The following is a 23,338-nucleotide window of genomic DNA, read 5'->3' as shown; positions in this document are numbered from 1 at the left end:
TGATTTTTAACAATTAAACAGGTAGTAAAAACAAGACAATGGGCCCCAAATCGAGTCGTTTAGGCTAGGCCCTACATTGCCAAACCAAGATATAATTACAGTTCTGGTGCCAGAAATGTACTCTGAAGCCAGTCCATCAGGAATCACTTGATCAGCACCGGTTCGGTCATCTGCCCAGTAAGATTCCCGCCATCCCCTGAAGGAGAGTAACCTTGCAATACACATAACCTGCATTCCTACTCCCTTCTGCCTCTGAGTCTCTCGTTTTGTTCAGCTCCTCAGAGCGCCTTTCCGTCTGCTGGATCGGATGCTGCCCCATTCATGAACTGTTGGCTAAAGCCATTAAGATCTATAAAATTTACCCCGGTGAATTTAGTTTTTTTAACACATGTTTTGTAGATACAGACACATATACCCTATTTTTGTTTTCTCCCCCCGCCCCCATTAGTTTTTCTGGTGAATAGTTCTCTCTCTCTCAATCTTTCCTTTTTTAGGCAATCTCTACACCCAACCTGGGGTTCGAACTCATGACCCCGAGGTCAAGAGTGGCATGCTCTACCGACTGAGCCATACATCCCTTCATTTGTTTTCTTAAACTGAAGACATTAATGCCGTATAATTGGTTCTTAACCTTTTGTGGGATAAGGATCCCTTTAAGAATCTGATGAAAACCAATGAGTCCCTCCCCAGGGGGGAAATACATATAGACTCTTAGACTGTTCTACACAACTTCGGTTTCCAGACCCTCAGAAGCCTTTGGGCACAGTAACCCAGGCCAAGAAACTCCTGTGTGGTTTTTAATTCCCTCTAGAATCTCCTCAAGGCACAGGGATTTCAGAATATTCAGATTACCACCTGCTAAGCTCAGAATGCCAGCTTATCTTTTTTGTTTTCTATTTTAAAAAATCAAGAAAAGTAAATGCTACACTTTTACCTCCTAGAAACACGAAATACTGTAAAGCTCTGGGGTGACAGTTCGTGCCCACAGGTGACAAGGCAGGGGTGTCACTTAGCACTCTTTCCATCATGCTGATTTGCAAGACTCTTAGTAACACAGTTTCAATTCAAAGACAGAAACAGTGTTGTGGAGCCAAGTATTAATAAAAGCAATTACTAAAATTTAAATGCAGTTCTTAACTTTTAAACATATGGCGCCCTATAACTTTGTTTTTAACTTGGTGGTTTGGAATTGGGCCATACTTTTTCCATTATAAATGGTGGTTATACAGCAAAGGAAACAGTCAACAAAACTAAAATCAATCGACACAATGGGAGAAGATATTCATAAATGACATATCAGATAGAGGGCTAGTATCCAAAATCCATAAAGAACTTATCAAACTCAACCCCCAAAGACAAATAATCCAATCAAGAAATGGGCAGAAGACATGAACAGACATTTCTGCAAAGACAACATCCAAAAGGCCAACAGACGTGAAAATGTGCTCAACAACACTCAGCATCAGGGAAATACAAATCAAAACCACAGTGAGATACCACCTCACACCAGTCAGAATGGCTAAAATTAACAAGTCAGGAAATGACAGGTGTTGGTAAGGATGCAGAGAAAGGGGAACCCTCCTACACTGTTGGTGGGAATGCAAGCTGGTGCAGCCACTCTGGAAAACAGCATGAAGATTGCTCAAAAAGTTGAAAATAGAGCTACCCTATGACCTAGCAATTGCATTACTGGGTATTTATCCTAAAGATACAAATGTAGTGATCCGAAGGGGCACGTGCACCCGAATGTTTATAGCAGCAATGTCCACAACAGCCAAACTACGGAAAGAGCAAAGATGTCCATCGATAGATGAATGGATAAAGAAGATGTGATATATATACACAATGGAACACTATGCAGTCATCAAAAGTGAAATCTTGCCGTTTGTAACGATGTGGATGGAACAAGAGGGTATTACGCTAAGCGAAATAAGTCAATCAGAGAAAGACAATTATCATATGATCTCTGATATGAGGAATTTGAGAAACAAGATAGAGGATCACAGGGGAAGGGAGGGAAAAATGAAACAAGACGAAATCAGAGACAGAGACAAACCATAAGAGACTCTTAATCTCAGGAAACAAACTGAAGGTTGCTGGGGTTGGGGGTAGGGGGAGGGTGGCTGGGGGATGGACACTAGAGAGGGTATGTGCTATGGGGGCGCTGTGAATTGTGTAAGACTGATGATTCATAGACCTAATAAATAATATGTTACATGTTAATTAAAAAAGTTAAAAGAAAAAAGAAAAAGAAAAAAAAAATCTGGGTGACTAGGAATGAATTTAAAATGAAAAAAAAAAATGGTGATTATATTCTGGTAGACCTTTCAAGCCGGCAAAACCCAAAATAATAACACAATGACAACGAATAGTCCGGACAATTATTTGACCTGCAGAGCATTTGCCTTGGTTCAGCTATACTTAAGTGCCACTTACAACCTGCTTCTGGGAGTGTTCTTCCAGTGTCAGGCCACACTGGACTAATCTCAGCGTGCCCTGTCTCTGCTTCTGTCCCAGATTCTGAAGCGACCGTCTTTGTTTCTGAGCTGACTTTCTCCGGAAGGTTTTACATGACCAGTGTTTACTGGCCAGATGGTCAAGTACGTTGTTCTCATGAATGAACCTATTTCTTTAAGTTCGTGTCTTTATCCAGCCTTATGAGCAATTACATGGTCAGCCTACACTTCGTCGTTCACTCAACAAGCACTCACTGTTGGTGTCTCCATCGGAGAGACGTCCGATGGTGGCTGTTCAGCGGTGGTGGACAGGGAATAAAAAGAGACAGGAGCAAGCCAGTCAGGTGACAGAAATCAGTCTGCACAGTGCTCTGAGAGCCCACGGATGGTTTTATAAGTGCACTCCAAAAGTATATTAACATTTTTGGACAAATCTGCTTCTTGGGGGGAAGAGTGCATATCTATGTGTGTGTGCCTAGTGTGTGCATGGCAACAAGCATTACATATAATCAGATTCTCCCAAAATGTCAAGAACCATTGGCCTAGAACTAGGGATGGGTGAAGGTCTCTTACAAACTAGTCGCCTGGTGACCATGGAAGCCAAAGTGCTTTAAATACTCGATACTCTCATAGGACCGGCTGAGCACTACAGGGAAGGAGTAGAGGACAGGGACACAGGGACAGGTGTCCTTGCTTGCTCACCACACCTGACAAATGGGAAGAACAGAAGTGAGCCCGGCTCTCCCTCTTTAAAAGGCAGTTACACGAGCACATCCTTTGGGGTCTGAAGCTCCATTTTAGGGGGTTTCTCGAAGTTTCAGTTATAACCCACATGTCGTCCATCTCCCTTACAAGAGTTTCAATAAAAACTGCTTCCCCCACCTCATTCTCTTTCCAATGATGCTTGGCATCACTCGCTTGGTCTTTGGTAGAGTACCAGGCACATAATTTGCCCATAATTTTGTGCAGTTTATACTGTTTTGCTTTGTGAGGCCTATATGCCGAGAAGGAAGACTCCACAAGACCTACTGAAGGCCAAGCAGACAGACAGGGTCACATTAAAGAACACCAAGAGATAATTAGCAAGAGAGTCAGTAGGCCACAGGAAACCATCCTAATCAGTGCTTGGCTCATCAGTGTTCTGCTTCCTGAAAAATACATATTTTTTTGGACCATGGCATCTAGATCTAACAAATTAGTTAAGAATTGAAGATGAGGGACTATGACAGCTTTTAGCTTCTAAGTTTCCTCAAAATTTTCATTCTGTGTTTCTCCTGTTTTCAACAGAGATTAACAAAAGGTCAAAGTGGGAAAGAAATTTGGGCACAGCAAGGGAGAGCTTACACTCTGGATCTCACTTGAAGCTGGTCTTGGGGTGAAAGACAACATGGCAATTAGTGGAGAGGCGAAGGGAGCAGGTTAGAGATGAGAGACAATGCCAGAGCTTGACCCTTAGCACGGACGGATACCCCGTAGACAGCCAGAACATACCAGTGGCCTATGGCCCCCTCCCTGCCCCATTTTGCCCTCAGCATGGAGGACGCACTGGGCCATTGCTTTCCCTCACCAAGCCTCAGGGAGCAGATTCCTACATCTTTAAAGCAGCCTGGCTGGTTAATGCATTTTGCCTTAGGATGAATAAGATTTTGGCTCTAACATTCTGTATTTAAAACAGAAAATCAAGGATTCTGTATTTTAATCAAGTCTCTTAGAGCTTTACTTTAGGCCCTGTTTCTCCTTCTCCCTGGCCACTGTAATTTCTTCTGCACAAAGTGGTTAGGAAGCAGAGGACAGAACCAGAATTGCTGGGTTTAAAATCCCAACTCCACCACGAACTGTGCACTCTGAACAAGTTCCTTTTATTCTCCGTGCCTCAGTTTCCTCAAATGTAAAATGGAGGATATGAACAGTCATTCCCCAGGCTTACTGTGAGGATGAAAGGCATCAATATTTGTAAAGCACCAAGACTGCGTGGACTGCCCAAGGGACAAACCACCAGCATCGTCCAGTTCACAGGTCAGAGGGATTCTTCCTTCAAAGCCTCTCTTGTTCCTTCTTTCTACCTGTTCTTAGATCCACCACCAACCTCTTTGACCACACAGCAACACTATTTCCTCAGCCATTCCATTCCCGCCTGCAGCCTTCCTCCATTTTGATGCGCCCTACATGTGGTTTCTAATTTCATTTCCTCCAACACTACTGAAATCGGGCCACCCCTCTGCTTAAACACAGTGGCTGTTGCCTGTGGACTACAGGTGATGGCCTTCTGATGCCTCAGCTTGAGATCATTAGCTAAGAACATTCTCAAGGGCTAACAAGGTTGTGTGGGATTACAGAGTCAAAATCCCCTTGATGGGCCCCCAAACACTTCCCAAAAGGATCCTTCTCATTATTCACGGCAAACCTTGCATTCTAGAAGGACTAAATGTCTCATCATTTTCTAGAAATACCTGGTGCCTCACTCGTGGTACCTCACCTTAAAAGTTCCTTTTCTCCTGACAGTGACTTTGATCATTTCACTCGTAAGTAAGGCTGAGAGTTTTAACTGCCCTTTGTATCATTATAGCCATCAAGACATACTGCCTTGTATTATCGCCCTTTTGCCATCCTTCTCCTCCTTTCTGGATTATATGTTGCTTGAGACGAAGGAACCACCTAGAAGTCACCTTGATATGGGCTGCAGCACTCAGTCCAGCCCCTTGGTGTAGAAGTTTATTTGACGTGAGGTAAATTAATTCGTGTTATCCCAACTGCAGTTTTCACCGTAACTTTTAATAAAATATCAGGAGTTCTGATTGCCAAAGTGATCAAGAAACTTAAACCATTCCCCAACACCATGTTTTGGGTCATGACGGTCAATGGGACAGCTGTGGTCACTGTTCAGGGGTGAGAAGTGCTGCAGAGAACCTGCTTCCCACCTCCCATCTGCCCTTGCACCACTATGGCTGCTAATAGAAGATAAAATCAAATTAAATTTTTTCACAGTGGTCTTTATGTTCTTTACTAGGATAGGATTTCAAGTACCTGACACATTATTCATTTGGGTAACCTTTGTAAAACTTTGGAGAACACACTGATTTTCATTTTAATAGCATTTGAAAGATTCTGGGTTAACTGGGTAAGAAGAATAAAGAGTTCTGTTCTCTGGGGCCCTCTGTTAAGAATTAATATCAAGTTAGTCGGGAAAAGGGCCGTAGGTTACTGCTTTGGATTAACTCTGTATGGCCCTAGTAATATCATTCACACATTTTTGTGCTTGATTAAGAACCCACTGGAATTTACCTGTCGAATTCTTCCTTTACCTTTTTCCATTTGATTGCCCTAACAAAACACGTTCAAAGCACCCCGAAACTGGCTGGAGAGGATACTCTGTGATTTCCCAGATAACAAAGGTTGAGAGGAAAGGCCGTAAGGGATATACCAAACATGGAAAGTATTTCTGATTCCAACAGAATGTCTTTGACACTCAATAATACTCAGAGAGAGCGCTGCTGAGTTGCCATCACAGCATTTCGGGAGTAATAGTTCACTCATCGCCCAAGAATTCCTCCTAAAAATTAAAGATACTTCATCCATGAATTTTTCTAGCTCCTCTTGACTCACCCAAGTTTTGATCCGTGCAGTTTTTGAGGATGGAAACTCTATATGTACTGTCTGCTGTGTAAATATACAGATACTGCAAAGAAATTAATTTCTACCTTTCCAAGTTTACTTTTCCCTCCATGTCACTGCACCCTCAACCTGAAGCATCTCACTTTAAAAAGAGAATAGTCTAGGGGTGCCTGGGTGGCTCAGTGGGTTAAAGCCTCTGCCTTCGGCTCAGTTCATGATCTCAGGGTCCTGGGATCGAGCCCCATATCAGGGTCTCCGCTCAGCAGGGAGCCTGCTTCCTTCTCCTCTCTCTCTGCCTGCCTCTCTGCCCACTTGTGATCTCTGTCAAATAAATAAAATCTTAAAAAAAAAGAGAGTAGTCTAACCATTAAAACTGTTAGACATAGTTCCAAGATTTAAAATGAATGAAAAATAAGGAATGAAAAGTCTTTCAGACTACGTTACTGTGGAAGCCTGTCCATTATAAGATGGAAAGTGTGAACTCCACTAAGATTTCTGAGGTCTCAGGGCCTACTCTTTTCCTTCTTCCATGATTCCATCACATACGTGGGGTTAAAAATTCTTATCCTCAAAATAGGTAACTAACTACACAGTGCAGAGACCAGACGACACCTTAACCAAGTGATCAAAGTTAGCGGCACCAATAGGGATGAAAGGACCCCAGGCGCCTCCAGATGTGACATTCTGAGAACAGAACATCATTCATTTAGTTAAACAGGAATCTAATCATAAGAGAAACGAAACCCAGATTGAAGGACATTCTATCAAATACCTGGACAGTATTCTTAAAAAATGTCAATATATCATGAAAGATTAAAAAAAAAAAAAAAAAAGGCTGAGGAAGTGTCTAGGTTCAAGAAGACCTAGAGATGTGAAAACTAAGTTAAGATCCCATCCTGAACTGAGTCCTAGATTGGAAAATGAGAGCTCAGGAGGATGTTGCTGGGACTCTTGAAAGATTAGAGTATAAGCTGTAGGCTAAAGTCTTGTACCCACATTGAATTTCCTCAGTTAGAAAATGATATTGTGATTAGGGAAGATTCTCATTCTTAGGAAACACTCACTGAATCCGAAGCAGTAAAGGGGCATGATATCTGTAATCCACTCTGAAACTGTTGAGGGAAAAATGTCAGCCAGTCTGTCTGTGTATCTATCTAGCCAACTATTGGGAGAAAGCGAATTTAGCAAAATGTTGAAGTTTGGCAAAGGGTATGCTGGAGATGTGCTATTCCTACAACTTCTCTGTTAAGTTTAAAATCATTTTAAAGTGTTTACAATCTTTCTAGGGCCTATAAATAAAAACTCACTACTATAATAGAAAAATAAAACTGTGGAAACCAGTACTTTTTTGGTCAAAATGTTCTAAAATTATTTTGAATTTCTGGGATAAATGTTTATTTTCTGGTTTATAAGAGCATGGAGCAAAGAGTCAGAAAGAAGAGCCCACATCTTGGGCATTTTCACTTAATTGTTATAAAGCCTTGGGCAAATTTACTTTTCTTTAAGCCTCAGCTGGTTTGTCTGTAAAATTAAAAAAAAAAAAACAGATACGTAAAAGTAGGGTCAGAAGAATAACAGGAGACAAAGTACATGAAAAGCACAGACCATGTTTCTTTCTGGCACACATTAACATTCAAACAAAGGAAGCTTCTTTCCCCTGCCCACATAACTTCTTTTTTTTTTTTTCTTAATTTAATTTTTTTCCAGTGTTCCAAAATTCATTATTTATGCACCATACCCAGTGCTCCCATAACTTCTAATCTTACAGACCACTTCTACTTTATTATGAATAGCAAAAAGAAAGCCTCAGGACATTCATCTTCGATTATGAGCTATCAGAACATAACTAGCACAGTGTATCTTATCCATTTGAATGCTTATCTGCTCATATTTGATATTTTAGTCCTTAATTATGAAATAAACATGGTTCTAAGAGGCAGGAATTAGAAAAGCATGTCATGTTAAATTGCCAAATATATTTTGCTGACCTACATACACATTTAATATTAGCTCTATTACTGGGAACTATACTTATAGGTCCTTTGGAAGGTTATAAATATGAAGTTATTAATGAACCATAGTTATCACAGAAAAATAATAATAAGATCAAAAAATAAGTTAGATCATTGTAAGGTTCTTTTATCTTTAGAAGTTACTCCAAAGAGTCTACTCACTTCTAAAGTTGTTAATAAAAAGTGAATTCAAATTGAATATTACAATTTTAATAAATCAAGTTCATATAAAAGGCATAAAAGAATTATGTAGATCCTTGCAATTTTTCTGAAACTTATATAAAACAAGGTATGTAATCACCACAGAAAAAAAGTTAGAATAAAATATAATAAAGATGACTTTCCAAAGGATAGAACTTATATTCACCTGATTTAATATGAATTCACTCAGTCCATCTCAACCTTAATACCTACCACACTTCAGCATCTGAGAGAAAAAAACCACCTATCTCCCTACTGTTTTGTGGTAATTAAAATTCATAAAAGAAGCAAGATTAAAATAAATGCCAACAGGAAAACCAAAAATTAATCATAAGAACCAAATTGAGTGTATTTTTTTCTACAGAAGTTTTCTTTTGCAACAATCTTCTGTCAGCTGACTACAAAGCACAGAAAGATTACTATCATCGAATTTAAGGCTCTGAAATCATACTGGACTCTCTGTTGTCCTAAAGTTGATTTATACAAAGCACGGGTCCAAAATAGAGTCATCAGTGATCTTTTTCTTACAATGGCTTGTAATTAACAGAAGAGTCCCATGAAAGGACTTTAGGTATCAACAGAAAACATCTGTATCCTTCTTATCTTTACCATCCTAAACAAAGAGCAAGTCCACAGAGACATGGCTCCATCCTGGGGTTAGAGGCTACCCATGTCCAGCACAGGTGTAGTCCTGTGGGTCTGACTAGGTGAAGCTTGTATGCAGTGACTGCTCATCACTGCCGGTCAGGGCTGAATAAAACGTCAGGCAGTGCTCCGTGGTAGGCAGGCAAGGGTCAGATTCAGGAGGCAGGAAACTAGGGGGAGCAGTGAGGGTACCTGGAGAAAAGGCTGGCATTTTCTGAAAGAACGATTCAGGCTGAGAGGAATCAGGAGCATGATGTTTTTTGAAAAAAATCCCTTGTGGCAGGAAACAGAAATAAGGACGTCACCAGTGATCTCTCCCCGAGCTGTTTCACTAGGTCCCCTGGACAGGTTCCTGGATGGTGAGGTACCCCACCGGCCGATGGCCATGTCTATCTTTTACACCCCCAAGAAGACTCTCCTCTTAGAAACAGCACTTCTTTTCTTTCATGAGATCCTGATAAAACATTCTGCTTTTATTTACTCCAAACTAATCATATTTGTCAAATTCTCTAATACTTCATACTTCAAGATGGTAGACAACCAAAGGGCTTCATAGTACCAGGCAGGCCAAGGTATTATCGATATTGGCCAACTTCCCGCTACATGACTAAGGCTGAACAATTCTTGTTATTTTCACATTCTTCAAAGCTCCAGACATTATCACCCTGTTTTCCTTTCTCTTCCAGTGTGAGAATGTGATAAAAGGAAAGTACTTGGTTTTAAAAGGATTTAAAAAAGAATGCTCCCCCATCAGAGCACCAGCTCCTTCAAACGCTCCCAAACTCAGAGTTTTCTACAGGTTCAAAACACACTCACACACACTCATGCACACACAGTTGATAAGCTTATCTTACCGCACTTAGAACAAAAACACCAACAAGATAAAGAGGCTACAAGGAAAAAGCCAATCCTGTAACTGCCCTGTAGAAACAGTTTGGGAAGAGATAAAAGCACGTTGGTGGAGGGACAGAGAACAGACAAGAGCAGGGGTCTGGTGGGTCTGGCATTTCTCCTTCTGAGTAGCAGAGGCCTAGGCCTGGTCTGGGAGAACACCAGTAGCACCAGCAAGCACAAAGGCAGAAAGAGGATGTAATGCCCTAAATTTCTGACATGTTCAAGGGTCCTTGTAAAATGTTCTGGCCTACCAATATTTGTCCATGGGTCTGGAATCAATCAAAAACCAACAAAGTGACTTCTGGACAGCAAATTAATATTCTCCACGGAACACAAAATTACTTTGCGGACATGCAGCTAAGTCCGAGACTTGGAATTATTAAGTCTAAAGGAAAAGTATTTATTGACGGTCTCAGGAATAAGTCCCAGAGACTTCTTAAAACTCCCCTATTAAGTCTCCAGACCTGTCTTGTGCATTTTCCTAACTGGGCTTTCCGACTCTTTTATTCTTTGTCCACTGCCGGGAGAATGAGCTTTCAAAAACGGACACGTGACCACCCCTGGTCCGCAGCTCCCTCCCACCCACAGGACTGGCTGAGGCCCCGTCATGTGGCTGATAAGGTCGTTTAGTCTAAGGTTTGCCTGTGGCTCCCGGCCCCAGTGACTGTACTCACCTTACACTCGCAGGCTGCTCTCTAGCCCACGAACAACAAACAGAAAACCGTGACACACCTCACTGTCCTAAATATCATGCATTTTTTGCTCAATAAATGATCCATGTTGTCTGTATTCCCAGGGCTCTTCACGTGCAGCTCCTTCTGGGGGGCTTGGGGCAGGGGAGATGAACTTGGGGGCACGCTGGGAACACCAAGCCGCCGGGCACTGTAAGAGCATAAAGTGTGTTGGGTCTTGTAAGACCCGAGAGTGGAGAGGGGGTGGGGAGCTTCTCGGTGAGATCTGGGTCGATTAGGTCATTACTCTGAGCCTGGGTTTCCTTATTTGCAAAATGACTCTAATAATCTGTGAGAGTGAAACTAGGCAGTCCACACCAAGGGCTCCGAGCAAGGTTGGGCATACGCTGATTGCTAAACGAATGTTAATTCTTACCATTATTTCTGTCCTGGCATTATAATGATGAGGCCTATAGATGATTATGCCTGTTGGGGAGCAACAAGGGTTGGTTTGCACAGACCTCGGAACAAGCATGTGTCACCCATGACACAGCACAACCTGGGTAGCATAAAGCCGAAAGCAATTCATTCATCTGTCTCAAAAACTAGACAATGCCCTCAGTTCAAACTATCCCCCCGTGGACATATCAATTTCCTATTTATTGCTACAGTAACAAATTAGCAAACTTAGTGGCTTGAAACAACCCAAATTTATTATCTTAACAATTCTGTAAGCCAGAAGTCCAAAATGGGTCTTATGGGCTAAAATCGAGATATTAGCAGAGCTGTAGTCCTTCTGGAGAACCTGAGGGAGAATGTGTTCCTTGGCTTTCCCCGCTTCCAGAGGCAGCCTGCATTCCTGAACTGCTTGTCCCGCCCTGATCTTTAAAGCACATGGCTCTGATCCTCTGCTGTGTCCTCATATCTCCTCCCTAGAACTTGAACCTTTGTGCCTCCCTCTTCTAAGAACCCTCTTGACTACACTGAGCCCACCCAGATAACCGCCAACCATCTGCCATTTCAAATGCATTAACTTAATCACATTCTCCAAGACCTCTTTACTACTGTGGTAGCACGTTCACAGGTCTGGGGATTAGGATGTGCTATCTTCCAGGGTCCCATTATTCTCCGCAGCACAGCGGGGCCCACGGCTGCCATTCTGAGCCCTCATAAACCACCAAATGAAGTATTAAGTTTTAGTATCCCTAGTCAATTAATTGATTATACAGGCAAAAAGTTTTCAGATTCATAACAGAGTAAAAGATAAAAGAATTGGGAGATGCAGATTACGTACTTGGAAAAAGAAAAGCACTTAGACTTTCAAAAAAAATATTGTTTGAAAGTTGGCCTTATAACCGTAAGATAGAGAATCAAAGATTATTAAGAATTTCAAGGGCTTGGGGCGCCTGGGTGGCTCAGTGGATTAAAGCCTCTGCCTTCAGTTCAGGTCATGATTTCAGGGTCCTGGGATCAAGCCCGGCATCGGGCTCTCTGCTCAGCGGGGAGCCTGCTTCCCTTCCTCTCTCTCTCTGCCTGCCTCTCTGCCTACTTGTGATCTCTGTCAAATAAGTAATTAAAAAAAAAAAAAGAATTTTAAGGGCCCTTAGAGATATTAAATTCAATTTTCTACTTGTTAAATAAACAGCATCTCAATAAAAATTCACACAAGGTAGAAGGTTCCCAACCAACTCTCTGGCTTAGACTATAGATCATTCTTTACTTCTGTTACTACAGAGTCTTCATGGGAGACTATTAAGTCATCTGCTGAAGTCCATACATAATAAAACTATGGTCAGGCTAAAAACTCTATCCAAAATGGAAGTAAAAAGAGAAATAATATGTCCAGAAAGGAATTTAAAAGGTTAACTGTATTTGGAGGGATCAAATACAATTAATTGCAGAAGAATCCCAAAATATTCCTTCTAAAAAAAAAAAAAAAGAAGTTAAAATGAAAAGGATGTTGAGAAAAGGAGTGTCCCTCCAGGTGTGTTTGGAATCTGTTTAGAATAAAGGACACTAGACAATCTGGAGTACGAAGACTTCTGAAAATATTTTTAACCTCTCCCCCAAAGAAAAAAGCTTAGTTTGAAAATAGGAGAATGTGTAAACAATGCGGTTATCTTATCAAGTAAGGCAAAAAAGCCGGGATGTAAAAAATGGAAATTAAGGCAAGCTGATGTACTCGAACAAAGAATTTTAGCAACATCTAGAAAGAGTGACAAAGCTCTTTCTGCATGCTGTATTTCTGTTTTGTCTTTCAAGATAATGTCCCGGACTCACACGCAGCTGAACTTGGGAGAGCCATCATATGTCACTGGATATGCTCTGTATGATTCAGGAACAATTCCTTACTCAACATCTGCTCCAAGTGGTCACCCTGCCCTGGTATGAGCATCTCCAGCAAAAACTCAGTCCCTCACAGGGAAACCTTCTGTGGACACCTCTAGCAAAGCTGCCGCTGTTGACCGCAAGGCTGGCCCTTCTAGAACTCAGGAACCCATACCCACACTCCTCAGAGCTGAGTCCACAAGAGTACCATGGCCCTGTCATCCTTGGGGTAAATATTCTAGAAACTGCAGCTAAATGAGTTATGGTTCTTCTTATGCTCACACGTACCTGAAGACACGATCTTACTCTCTGGTTCCAAGATGTGAGACAAGAAAGCAGGGGAATTTACTATCACAATTTAACATTTTAAATCAATACAAACATTCTAACGGCCACTTTTGCCACCTAAAGAATTTTCTTTTTCCAGGTCACAGGTCTCTTAAAGATTTCATCCCAACTGCATTATTTTTCATCAAAATTTTCTAAGAAAGAAACTCTGGAATTGATAGCTAAGGATCCAAAGACTTTTTAAACTTAAGTGACCTTTTCTAGGCAGACTAAGAATCTCAGCAACAATTTGAAAATACTGTTAGAGTTACTTAAGATTAATGAAGACTAATGAAGGAAGACTCAATCGAAAAGAAAATATAAACATGCAAATTTGACCTTTCATCTAAAAGTCTAAGGTCACTCTCATTTAGCTTAGGGGATCTTACTATTAAATCTCTTATACGTTAATAATCTTGCAAAAGCCAAGAAAAAAAAATTTTAGTTTATCTTGTTCATGAAGATACACTGCCTAATTTATTTTCATTCTAAATTTAACAGAGTTATGCTCTTTTTTTGGGCAAGGAGTCAAAGATTAGAGAAAAGTTCTCCCCTCCCACCTACGCAGATACAAAACTCAGTTGGGCTTTATCCATCTGGTGATTTAAGTGATTAAGAAATACACAGAATTTGGTTCATTTATCAGAGTTCTACTAGAAAACATTAAAAACTGGAATTTATTTATATTAATACTAGGACTTATGTAAAGGTAGTTAATGAAAAACAGGGAATTTACACTGAAATTCTCTATTTTGCATCATTTATGCCAGAGGCAGAACAGTTTCAGGGCTTAATTTTGGTGAAAATACAGTACATCTAAGACAACAAGAGACCAACACTGAGAGGCACTCTGCAGCCAGGATAAGGAGCTGTGATTGGAAAACAGCGTAATTTTTTTTTTTAAATACTGGGTTAGAATCTACCTTTACTGTTGATTTTCTGGACAGGAAAATGGGAAATAAATTAGGTAAGAAGGAGCTGCTATCCATTTACAGCTATGTTTTCCTTGAGTGAAGTCTGCTTGCTAAGCGGTTTCATCAAGTACCTGAGAGAAGTAGACGATTCCTGATTTTCGAGAAATTTAAGAGAGCCATGAAGAGTCAGTGCACATCCTATACCCTCTGCCGGACTGCAGGTCTCTAAGGTCTCACCATTAATGCTTAATTCCCCTTATTCAAGGTCCTGAATGTCGTAAGGTGAGCTTCTTCCGGCTGCAGTTTTGACCTGGAGCAGAATTGCACACGGTAGAGAAGGGTTGTGGACTGCCTTGTATCTCTGTCCCTGAAGAGACACTTGGAAGTACTTCACCCCCAACACCCCAGCATGTACTTTTATCTGAAAAGAGGGTCACTGCAGAGGTACCTCATTAGATGAGGAGTCGGGGGGCACCTGGGCGGCTCACTTGTTAAGCATCTGCCTTTGGCTCAGGTCATGATCCTGGGGTCCTGGGTTTGAGCCCTGCATCAGGCTCCCTGTTCAGTGGGAAGCCTGCTTCTCCCTCTCCCACTCTCCCTGCTTGTGTTCCCTCTCTCGCTGTGTCTATCTCTGTCATAAACAAATAAATAAAATCTTTAAAAAAAAAAAAAGATGAGGAGTTGGGTGGGTCCCTAATCAAATCCAACTGGGGTCCTAGTAAGGAGACAGTCATGGGCTGACAGTTACCTAGGGACACCGTGTGACAATGGAGAGGAGGAAAGATTCGGCTACGTGGTCCCGAGGGAGCAGGCGGCCTGTTTCGACTTCTCGTTTCTAGAACGGTGGGGCGATCAACGTCTGCTGTGTTCCACAGAAAGACAAACTTAAATGCATGTTACTAAGCAAAATGAACCAATCTGAAAAGGCTACCTATTGCACTATTCCAAGTCTATGACATTCTGGAAAGGGCAGAACGATGGAGACAGTAAACGTCAGTGGCTGCCAGGTGTTAGGGAGAAGGGAGGAATGAACGGGTTGAACGCAGAGCAGGGAAGGGCAGTGACGCTAGTCTGCTCCATCCTCTGCCAGTGGATACACGTAATCACACATTATCCAAACCCGCAGAACGCGTGCGTAAGACCGAGAATAGAATGTAAGGGAAGCTATGGAGTCGGGGTGATAACGATGTGTCAGTGTAGGTTCGTCAGTGTAACAGACAGGTGGGATGTTGACCCTGGGGGTACGTGTGTGCGCAGGGAGTCCTTGGGAAGTCTGTGTCCTTCCCACGCAGTTTTGCTGTAAACCTAAAACCGCTTGAGAATATAAAGTCTAAAACAGGACAAGAGGTTCTGCTATACCAGGACTGGTTATTAAGATCGAAAAATGTAAGGAAGATGTTAAGGGGCTAGGTCGAAAAGATAAAAGATGAGAGGAAAAGCAAAAGCATCTGAAAGCTGATTTTAAGCAGTGAGTCTTGCTTCCAGCGGAGGCAAACGATCTGGTATCAGACCAAGGATCTTGCCAACAACAATTAGAAAAGGTGAGTAAAAATGTATGAAGTTCTGATTCAACATCGAAAACTAGCAAGACTCGAGAGAAGGGAAGTCCGTGAGCTTAGCACCTGGCGCCACTGTTCCCTTCTACGTCTGTTTCGGTTTGTAAGCAGTGGCCAGGAGGCTCAGGAGCCGAGCAAAAGCGAAGAGACTTAGAGGCCACACGGAGTCTTCGGCATTCTCATGAGCCTGGGGAGACAAAGATTAGAGTTGGAAAAAAGGCCTGGTAAGCACCACAGACTGTCCGATGAGGCCCTGAAGAGGTACGCCGGTCGGTACGCTGCATATGGCTTTCTACCAGCTCACGAGAGCTGACTATGTGCGTCTCTTTCCAATTCCACGTTCACGCGTGCTGCACAGGCAGTCGGAAACTGGCAGCAGTCGTTGGAAATGAACAAATGCCACAAGGAAGAAGCCTTCCCACCGAGAGTCGGTCATTCACTGCCCAGCACACCCGTGGCTGCATTCGAAAAGGAAGGGCAAACCAGAAATAAACCAAACTTCAGAAAGGCTGAAAAACAGATTCAAAAATCAATCTCAGATCAGTTACAATAATCAATTCTTCCCTTAGAGCCTGGCAGAAGCACAATCAAGTCCTCCTAGGAGGAAGATACGTTACTGTCTAGAACCTATTGTTTCATTTTGGTTTTAAACAAACAATGGTCACCATTTAACAAAAATGATCAGGTACTTGGAAAGAAAAGACAAATGATCAAAATGAAGAAAAAAAAAAGAAAAAAGGACCACAGAAACAACCAATATTAGAACAGATACTGGAGAATTCAGAGTGAGCTTTAAGATCACTGAGTAATATGTTCAAAGACTACACAGGAAAGTATGAGGAATTTGACCAGAACACTAGAATCCATGAAGAAAAAAACAAACTGTACTGCTAGAAGAAGAAATAAATTGACTAAAAATTAGAAATTCCATAGGTGGGCTGGACAGCGGATTGAACACAGAAGAGAGGCTGAGTGAACCAGAAGAGCACCTCACAAATATTAATGCACACACAAATCGCTTGCAGATGCAGACCATGACAGAAAGTCTGGGGTGGCAGCTGGGGGTCCGCCTTTGCAGCAGCCCCGTGGTGACAGCAACGTCCCTCCTCCAGGGAACACGGCGTGCTACTACTGCTCTAGTTGGCCCAGTGACTGCTGTGAACACCGGGAAACTAAAACATGGGAAAAGAGAAAAAAATCCAGAGACCCAAAGAGAACAAAGAACGAAAAGTATAAAAACGGGCAGCGCAGACATTGGGGAATGTAATGAAAATAACTAACGTATGTAACGGAAATCCCAGAAGGGATGGAGAATGGAACAAAAGGAATCCCTGAAGACAGAATGGCTGATATTTTGCAGAGTTGACGAAAGAGACTGGGGTGGAGTGAAGAAGCCCCAAGAGTTCCAAGCAGGATAAATATAAAGAAAAGTACCCAGCAGGGGGCTACGGGAGAGAACGGCTCGGATCGCAAAGATCTGTCCATGTGGCTTTGGTCTAATGGAACAACTGTAGGGAAATCTAGGAAAGACTCACAAAGGTTTTGAGACGATTGTGCTACCCTCCATGAAAAAAGGAAAGAGGACTCAGCAGAGCCAAGAAACCAAAGGGCAGAGCATACATCAAATTAACAGTCCTAGGACTTATTTGTCTGTACCCTGGTAGGGGCTCTGAGGTGAAGGGAGTTTGTGGGGCCATCTTGGAGTCTACTTACCGTATTGGGCAATTCTGTCAAACATTTAAGGAAGAAAGAATACAAATTCTATATAAACTCTTCCAGAAAAATGTAGAAAAGTAAGTATTTTCTAGTTCATTCTGTGAGGCCAACATTACTCTCATACCAAAATTAAGAAGACATCATGAGAAAACTACAGATCAAAATCCTCCATGAACAAAGTTGCAAAAGTTCTTCACAAAATGTTAGCAAATTAACTAAAATGGTACATCAAAAGTATCACGTTATGACAAAATGAAGTTTCTCCCAGGAATGCAAGGTTAACTTAAACATTTGAAAGCATTCAGTATAGTTCACAATATTAATAGACTTGACACAAAACAAACTATATGACTATTTCAGTAGATAAAGAGAAAGTGATTAATTTTAATTTAATTCATGATTAATACACACACACACACACACACACACACACACACACACACACACACAGATTCTGGGTAAATTAGGAATAGAAAAGAACTTCCCTAATCCCAAAACTATAGTCAACTTTCATACTGAATGGAGAAATTCTGAAGACTCTTCTTCTGAGTTTGGGAAGAAGAGGTAAAAGGCCAATTCAAGTCAACAGTGTACTCTAAGTCCCAGCCAGTGCAGTAAGACACGAAATCAAAGTTAATGAGGATCAGAAAGGGAGAAACAAAACTGCGACCATCAGCAGGCGAGGTAACTGTATGCACAGAAAACTCTGAAGAAAAATCTATAGAAAAATTATTAGAATTACTAAGTGAATTTAACAAAGTTGACAGGTCAAAGATAAATATATTAAAATGAACCATATTTTTAAATAGCAATAACAACCAAAAAATGAAAATCAGTCATTTCAATAGTAGCCAGGAACACGCACGCATGCAGGAACAGAACTAATAAATGATGTGCAAGGCTCATTTACTTATTTTTCTGTTTGTGAAAAGTTGACTTCCATGGTGCCATAATCTGTTCTTTTCGTTGATTAAATTAGAAATAAAATTTAAAAGTCTACCTGCAAAAGATTTTCTTACCTTTGTATACACAGAAACTTGTCAAATAAAAATGTCAACATTTTTGAGAAAACAAAGAATGATATTCACTTCAGTTTGGGGGGGAGAACAGACTTTAAAATATATTATATCTATGCAAATAAAAAATATATTTGGTTTTTAAACTAAATGTTGAAATAGAAAATCTGTATGTTTTAGGTTTGAGATTCACATATGGCATAATAGAAAAAAATAATAAGCTCCGGGTTATTCCTTTCAGTATTTATTCATGTAAGCTTTGAGGGAAATTAATGGTAGAGCATAATTTCTTTTAGTTATTTGAAACAAAACAAAAATTTCAGTTAAAAACATATGACTTCCTCTTAGAGCTTATTAACATTTTTTCATCTTTGGCCAATGAATCTAGAAATTAAATTACTTTAAGAACACTAATTTCTGAGGCACTGTGAAAAACAGGTTGCCTTTACTGGATCTCAAACTTTTTCACACTCATTGTAGATTATCTTACTCTAATACATTTCTGAACATGTATCCCTCCCCTCCCAATATAATGAAATTAAGTTGAGGTTCATTTGTGTGAGAGCAACACAAATCTGAACTAGACAGACAGACAGACAGCAGGCACCAAATCTATTCCATGGAAAAGGAGGGAGGATGTGGGACCCCCAGTAAGTAACTAATTATGGAAATCAGGGTAAACATGAAGCTTCTTATGCTCACAGATATCTAGATATAAGCTTCTTTTCAAATATCCAAGGATTTCTCTTATCAACACAGGTGATACCAGATGATTATTTTTTCCTCAGTGTCATCAGAACCCCACTCCTCAAAAGAAAAAAAGTGATATTTTAGGGGCCTAAAGTTACTGAAGTCATCCAAGGTCCCCTGCCTCAGCCCCCATCTGGAAAACTCTCCATACTGTTTAACTTAAAAGTGATACCACGAGCCAGCTGTGTTTATTTATTTGAGAGACAGAGAGAGAACACAAGCAGGGGGAGCAGCGGAGGGAGAAGGAGAAGCAGGCCCCCTGCTCAGCAGGGGGCCGAATGTGGGACTCAATCTCATGACCCGAGCGGAAGGCAGACACAACCATCTGAGACACCCGTGCCCATGAGTCAGTTGTGTTAAGCCAGGCAACAGAGTTGCATTTTTGTAGCTATTGGCTCCTGAATCTAATACTGTTTGCAAGAGAAGGATCTTACCACTTGGGCTGGAACTTGTGCCATTTTCGCAGCAGGAGTTCCTGGTCTTGGGTAAAACTGGTTCATAAAGAGGCTTGGAAACTTGTAGTCTTCCACCAGCTTCACTGTTTCTTGAAAATCTTGATCTGTTTCTCCAGGAAAACCACAGATAATATCTGTGGCCAGGGTTATTCCGGGAACTCTAGAAAACAACACAACAAACATGTAGAAAGCTGAATACAATCCATAATTATTCTATTTCTTTGACATTTTAAATGCCATAATTCCTCTTAAAAATAAATTTTGTTTTTTAGGAAAGGGACATTCGCGATGAGTATTTATAGAGTCTTACATACTAAAAAAGTTTATGGGTAACAGTGGTCCCTGTCATCCTGAAGGGACACTCATTTTTAATTCTTTTGAATGTCTCTTTGTTCTTTTTTCCTATATTTTAAAACTGATGCTTATTCTGCTATTTCCAGACTTACTGATATTTAAGCAGCATTTTATTAACTTCTCTACTATGGTAAACGAAGATTTAGCCCCTTAAACTACTCTATCCTGGGGTGCCTGGGTGGCTCAGTGGTTTAAAGCCTCTGCCTTCGGCTCGGGTCATGATCCCGGGGTCCTGGGATTGAGCCCCGCATCGGGCTCTCTGCTCAGCGGGGAGCCTGCTTCCTCCTCTCTCTCTCGCTCTGCCTGCCTCTATGCCTACTTGTGATCTCTATCAAATAAATAAATAAAATCTTTAGGGAAAAAAAAACCGACTCTATCCCTCCCCTCCCAATATAATCACTGCACAGTTTTAAAATTAATTGTATTTCCATTACTATAAACTGCAAAGATAGTGTTCACTGCAGAGCCAACTGGTAAATCTACCATCACGTTTTCTTTTGCTACAATGTTTAATTTTGTTTAATTTTTCTGAGACACTAATAACAGCGTCTTGAAAAAGTTTTGCTGCATATTGTAGATACCTATGTTCACGTTTTCCAGAAGCTCCATCATATCGATCAAAAACCAATACTGTCTTCCAAACACTCAATGTGCTACATACATAATTCATGGATTCTATTTTTTTCTGCTGGAAATGCCATTCCTACTTTCTTCAAGTGTGTATTGCTTTCATAACAAACTGGGTTTTATCCTTCTGTGTTGCTCTTTGGTCCCCCCCCCCCCATTTCCCTTTTCCCTGAATCCTATGTATTCTTATTTCTTGATTACTCTATTCCTCTTAATTCTGCTGGAGCATTCTTTCAGGAACTTCACCAAAAAGAATGCCAGGGAAATTTTGTTGTTACTGTCTTAGCATAGCTGAACATCCTAATCCGTACCACTGACTGACAGAGCGGCTGTGCACAGCACTCCAAAGGGAAAAATACTGGCCATCGGAATTTTATACTCTCTTTTTTTTTTTCTCATGCTGGCAAGGTTCTGATGAGATGTGCAGATTCACTCACACAAACTATGTTCGCCACTTTCTTTTTGAAAGCTTTTAGGAGATTAATTTTATTCTTGATGTTTTTACATTTCATGATAACAGGCCTTGGATTAGGCGTATAAATCTTTGTACAGGCACGACCTGAACACTCATGATCTTCAGGTCTAGCACATTTTCTTATGTTACATTTAATCATTTGTTTTAGAGATGCAAACTCTTTTCTCATCTTCCTAAAGACAGCAGTTAAATGTTTTTTACAAGTTTTCTTCTACTCACTGCAACCAGCCCATTTCCTCCAGGTTCTTGTATATTGGTCCTTCTCATTCATGGGTAAGATCTGCATTCCACAAAGAATGACCCTGCCCCTTTAATATTAAAGGATAAATCACCGAAAGCTTCTCATCACAGATTGATTGGGTAACAAGCTGCCTTTGTTTTTTGGTAAGTCCACATGTTAGCATCTTGGATGTCTTTTCTCTGTGGCTCTGGAGTTTCTCCATACGTATGCTACCATATTCTACTGTGTAATAACAGTGTAACAACGGAATAACGTGAACAGTATTCACAACTCCAATATTATTCTCAACCCATAAACAGGAAAAATAGCCTCAAACATCACAAACTGTAAGGTATCTGACTATATCAATTTTTCTATCTCCTAAATGCAGGTCTGTATGGATGAATAAAACAATTTATCTCATTTAAAAATATTAGATATTTGGAGGCATAAAAGAGAACAAAGAATGTGGCAAAGGGAAGTCAAATTATTGACTGCCTAATACAAATGGCATCATAAAAACAACAGCTTTCCATACCTTGTTTGGATAATACTTTAATGACTGTGTGAAAGGAGGATGACACTTATTTTTAAAAATATTTCTGGGGCGCCTGGGTGGCTCAGTGGGTTAAAGCCTCTGCCTTTGGCTCAGGTCATGATCCCAGGGTGCTGGGATCGAGCCCCGCATCGGGCTCTCTGCTCCGCAGGGAGCCTGCTTCCTCCTCTCTCTCTGCCTGCCTCTCTGCCTACTTGTGATCTCTGTCTGTCAAATAAATTAAAAAAATCTTAAACAAAAAAAATTTCTTTCTTGATTTCTACTTAGTGTTACTAAGCTGTTAATTTGGCTGACCTTGAATTAGTGAGATAAGTTCCAAAGGCTGGAGCTTTTTTCTGTGATGGTAAATAGAAAAAAGAGGTAATATGCATAAGAGAAAAATGAAACTATTTTTTAAAAGTTTTATTTTTTATTCTGATACAAAAACATTCTTTCTCCTTCAAGGGTGATTTATCAAAATTACACTTGAAAATCATGAAAAACATGTTTTTGCAGTAAGCTGTAGATTAAAAGACCTTTTTCTAGACTTACTAAAGCATGAGGAATAAAAAAAGTATGTCAATAACTTTAATCAGCAAATGTTTATACTTGACTTTTAACTACTCCTGAACAAAAGAAATCCACAACTAAAACTATAAGTAATAGATCATAGCAGAAAGGACAGAGTAGAATCCAGCTCCCCTAGGAAATTAAAAAAAAAAAAAACAAACTTAGAAACTGCCTGTGAAATATTATAGAAACCAAGACAACGGGTTATTGTCCTAGGCTATGAATTGCAATGAACTTGGCACTAGATTATGGGGTATTCCCAAAGGAAAGTACCTTTCTGGTTCCCCCTCCCCCCAATGCTCCTTGATCCAGGATAGCAGAGCTCAGTATTACACAAGACCCGCTTACTTTGGCATGAAGGTCGCCTGTGAGAAAAGACAGAACTTTACAGAAGTCATTTTAAATGTTAAAAAAGGGGACGTTCAAAGTGTGAATACATTTGATCATCTATGCAAAAAGCTGACTGGTAACAAGGGAGAGGGAAGGTAAACTATGAATCTCTGACTTAGGTTAGCCAGTATTTAAAAGTAAAAGCAGTTTAATTGGTTTCAAAGTATGTAAGAAGATAAAGTATGTAAGAATATAAACTGATTGCCTATAAAATGTTTTCAAAAGTGAAGACTACACTTTAACATTAGATGAGGCTCATCTATACATTAATTTTATATATGCAAATGAAGCTTCTTAAAAATACTTTGGCTTCTTAGGGGAAGCAACTAAAAAGACTCTTATTTACACAGTTAATTTGCCTAAGTAAATAATTTCTTCAGTTCATAAGAAAATCCAGGACGTCTGAAGTGGGCTCAATTCTAAATTAATTGTATATGATTTAAGTGGCTATGAGGAAATTATTAAGGACTGTAAGAGAGAACATCAGTCCAAATATTTAATATGCTAATTGTGAGTAAATGCTGTTTTTGAGAAGCAATGAATTTTCAAAATACCAAAATTTTAAAAAATGATCTTTGCCACATGTGTATTGAAGCTGTGAGTCTAATAAACAT

At 40.4% G+C, this 23,338-nt stretch overlaps 1 protein-coding gene across 2 annotated transcripts in view; it reads right to left on the bottom strand.

The window, feature by feature from the left end:
• Window positions 1–23,338, bottom strand: part of CDKAL1 (CDK5 regulatory subunit associated protein 1 like 1) — a 628,557-nt gene that overhangs the window by 138,344 nt on the left and 466,875 nt on the right. For both annotated transcript variants that reach the window (XM_046006189.1, XM_046006190.1), the window contains exon 12: window positions 19,533–19,713. In XM_046006189.1, the coding sequence (XP_045862145.1) occupies window positions 19,533–19,713 (181 nt within the window). The remainder of the gene's footprint in view (window positions 1–19,532; window positions 19,714–23,338) is intronic.

The sequence above is a fragment of the Meles meles genome, chromosome 5 (assembly GCF_922984935.1).
Source record: "Meles meles chromosome 5, mMelMel3.1 paternal haplotype, whole genome shotgun sequence".
Taxonomy (NCBI): Eukaryota; Metazoa; Chordata; class Mammalia; order Carnivora; family Mustelidae; genus Meles; species Meles meles.
This window is presented reverse-complemented; position numbering and strand designations above follow the sequence as displayed.